Source organism: Papilio xuthus, unplaced genomic scaffold, assembly GCF_000836235.2.
Source record: "Papilio xuthus unplaced genomic scaffold, Pxut_1.1 DF824825.1, whole genome shotgun sequence".
NCBI lineage: Eukaryota > Metazoa > Arthropoda > Insecta > Lepidoptera > Papilionidae > Papilio > Papilio xuthus.
In genome coordinates, this window is record NW_013533824.1 from 1 (window position 1) to 2,329 (window position 2,329).

The window sequence follows — 2,329 nt, forward strand, 5'->3', positions numbered from 1 at the left end:
AATCCGAAATTTATCAAAATAAATTATAAATGAACAATTACCACTCAACAAAAAAAACATTAATTCGAGACGAAAGCAAAAAGTCACAAATAAAAGTCTCGCTAAATATTATAAAAAACTTTATTTTTCGATGGCAAATTATTCAACATCTTATTTAAATATTCCATAATCATAATTCATTCTTAAATAATAACTGAGCAAATCGCGTATAAAACCCGGCAATTGATTGGCACGTCGGGAATAAGAGTACTCTTTTGCATGACGTGCCAACTGAATTGCTATGAAGTATACTTACTATTACGAATTAAAATACATTTCTATAAACGTACAATTTCAATACCCATATTGAATAAAATATGAATGTATAATAAAATTTCAATAAACCATTTACGTACTTTAATAGTAACACATAAAACAAGTACAGTCAGCTGCATAAAAATGTATACAATTATAAAGCTTCAGAAAAATGTAATTGTACAGCCAATAGCACTAATTTAATAGTAAATATTCATGTATAATTATGTAGTTATTTCCTTGTGGAAATTTAATCCAGTGAGACAGAAAACATCACCAAAAATCTTCTTTCGAAGAGGTATGCTTAAGATAAAACTTTATATTTGTACTTTTATAGTTTAATTTGTTATATGTTTTTAAACTACTCTACCGTTCTCCCATAAACACACAATGCAGACAAGCTTGTTAAACACTAAGAAATTAAATGATATTAAAGATAGTAACAATTTTCAATCAAAAATTAAAGTTTTCAAATGATTCCCATCAATCGTTTAGTTCAAAGTAATTGATATAAAAATATTTTTGTTACTTTTATCACTTTAGGCATATTACTTAGTGTTTAACGATATTAAGTCTTCTAACCGTTAGTTTGCACTATCGTAGCACTTGTATTAAAATATACTACTCGCCCATTCTTCGAAATTCGAACATAACTCATAATTAAAGATTTTTTATTCACAGTACTTTAGTTTTAGTCGCGCCTAAAAACGTGTACAAAGTTTTAATTGATTGTCTGCTCTGATTTTTTCTAAAAGTAATCTATTTATGGTTACATGTTTTATACAAGTATTTATACAATGGAAATCCCATTCACATTTATATTTGATTATAACCTAAATCACAAACAGTTTTAGCCGTCACGCCGATTTACGAATTGAAAATGTTTATATATTTCGTATTAAAAAATTAAATATCTATCTACACAATATAAAGCTTATGTTATACGCCTACACTATACCGTAGCCCTCCCCAAAGTAACCTCAAAAGTCCAGCAAATAAAATTGATGTGAACAGATAATGCATAATTTTGAGTTTATAATGTTTTCTTAGTCCTGCTGGAATTGTATCCATTGGGTCCTTTAATAAATACACACGAATACCCTTGATATAACTACAGAAGTATTCTTTCCAGTTTAAATCCTTTAAATTAAAGTCGAATATTTGTTTATCAGCTTCGCATAAATCTTTGAAAAGTGATTGTATGTTATCATTATGGAATTTCCATTCTCTTAATGCGAAATATCCAATGACAGCGGAGAATTTGTCTATTTTCTTGTAAGCTTTTCTTAACCTGAAATGAAAGAATGGCTTTAAATCTTACTCATGTATTCGAAATTTAAAAAAATGATGGATCCTAAAAGGAAACTTAATAATTGTTCTAGCTGTCGCCCGCGACTCCATCAGCGCGGAATTTAAAAAAAAAACTAAAACTAACTGACAAACCAGCTTATGTGTTCTTCTAGACTATGTCTATATCTGTGCCAAAGTTCGTCAATATCTGTTGAGCCGTTCCGAAGATACCTTCAAACAAACATCCATACATCCATCCATCGAATCATTCCCATTTATAATATAAGTATGATGGTCATTATAAATATGCAGTCTGGGAAATTAAACTCCTCCAATATTTCATACTGGGTGCTAATTGCGAAATTTCTTACACGTTATTTTTACATTAATTAAATTAATATTATTAAAGAAGTTTTATGTTGAACATAAACGTAGTATACTTGTACACTTACATAGGTTTTTTGCCAATAACCACAGCGATCGCGTCAATGATATATGCAGGTATCCAATGCAGGAAGAAGCAGATAAAGCTGTACAAGAACTTAGAAGGAGTAATAAAGAAGACATAGTACCACACAGCTTGAATAGTGGGCACTTCCAGACCGTATGTCTCGTTGTACCTCATGAAGTTTCCTATGAAAACAAGAATTGTTACGGTTACATCAGAAATCTGGCAAGACGCAGCAAGTCCGATTCTGGACATTATGGTTTCTTAAATCTTTATTTGACAGTTATTTCACTTCCT

At 30.0% G+C, this 2,329-nt stretch overlaps 1 protein-coding gene across 1 annotated transcript; it reads right to left on the minus strand.

Moving 5' to 3' along the window:
- Nucleotides 1–771: 771 nt before the first annotated feature.
- Nucleotides 772–2,315, minus strand: LOC106127263 (fatty acyl-CoA reductase 1-like). Its single transcript, XM_013325348.1, has 2 exons — nucleotides 2,037–2,315; nucleotides 772–1,585 (listed from the first exon to the last, which is right to left on the minus strand). The coding sequence occupies exons 1-2, from the start codon at nucleotides 2,285–2,287 to the stop codon at nucleotides 1,234–1,236; spliced, it is 603 nt and encodes a 200-aa protein (XP_013180802.1). The 5' UTR covers nucleotides 2,288–2,315; the 3' UTR covers nucleotides 772–1,233.
- Nucleotides 2,316–2,329: the final 14 nt, after the last annotated feature.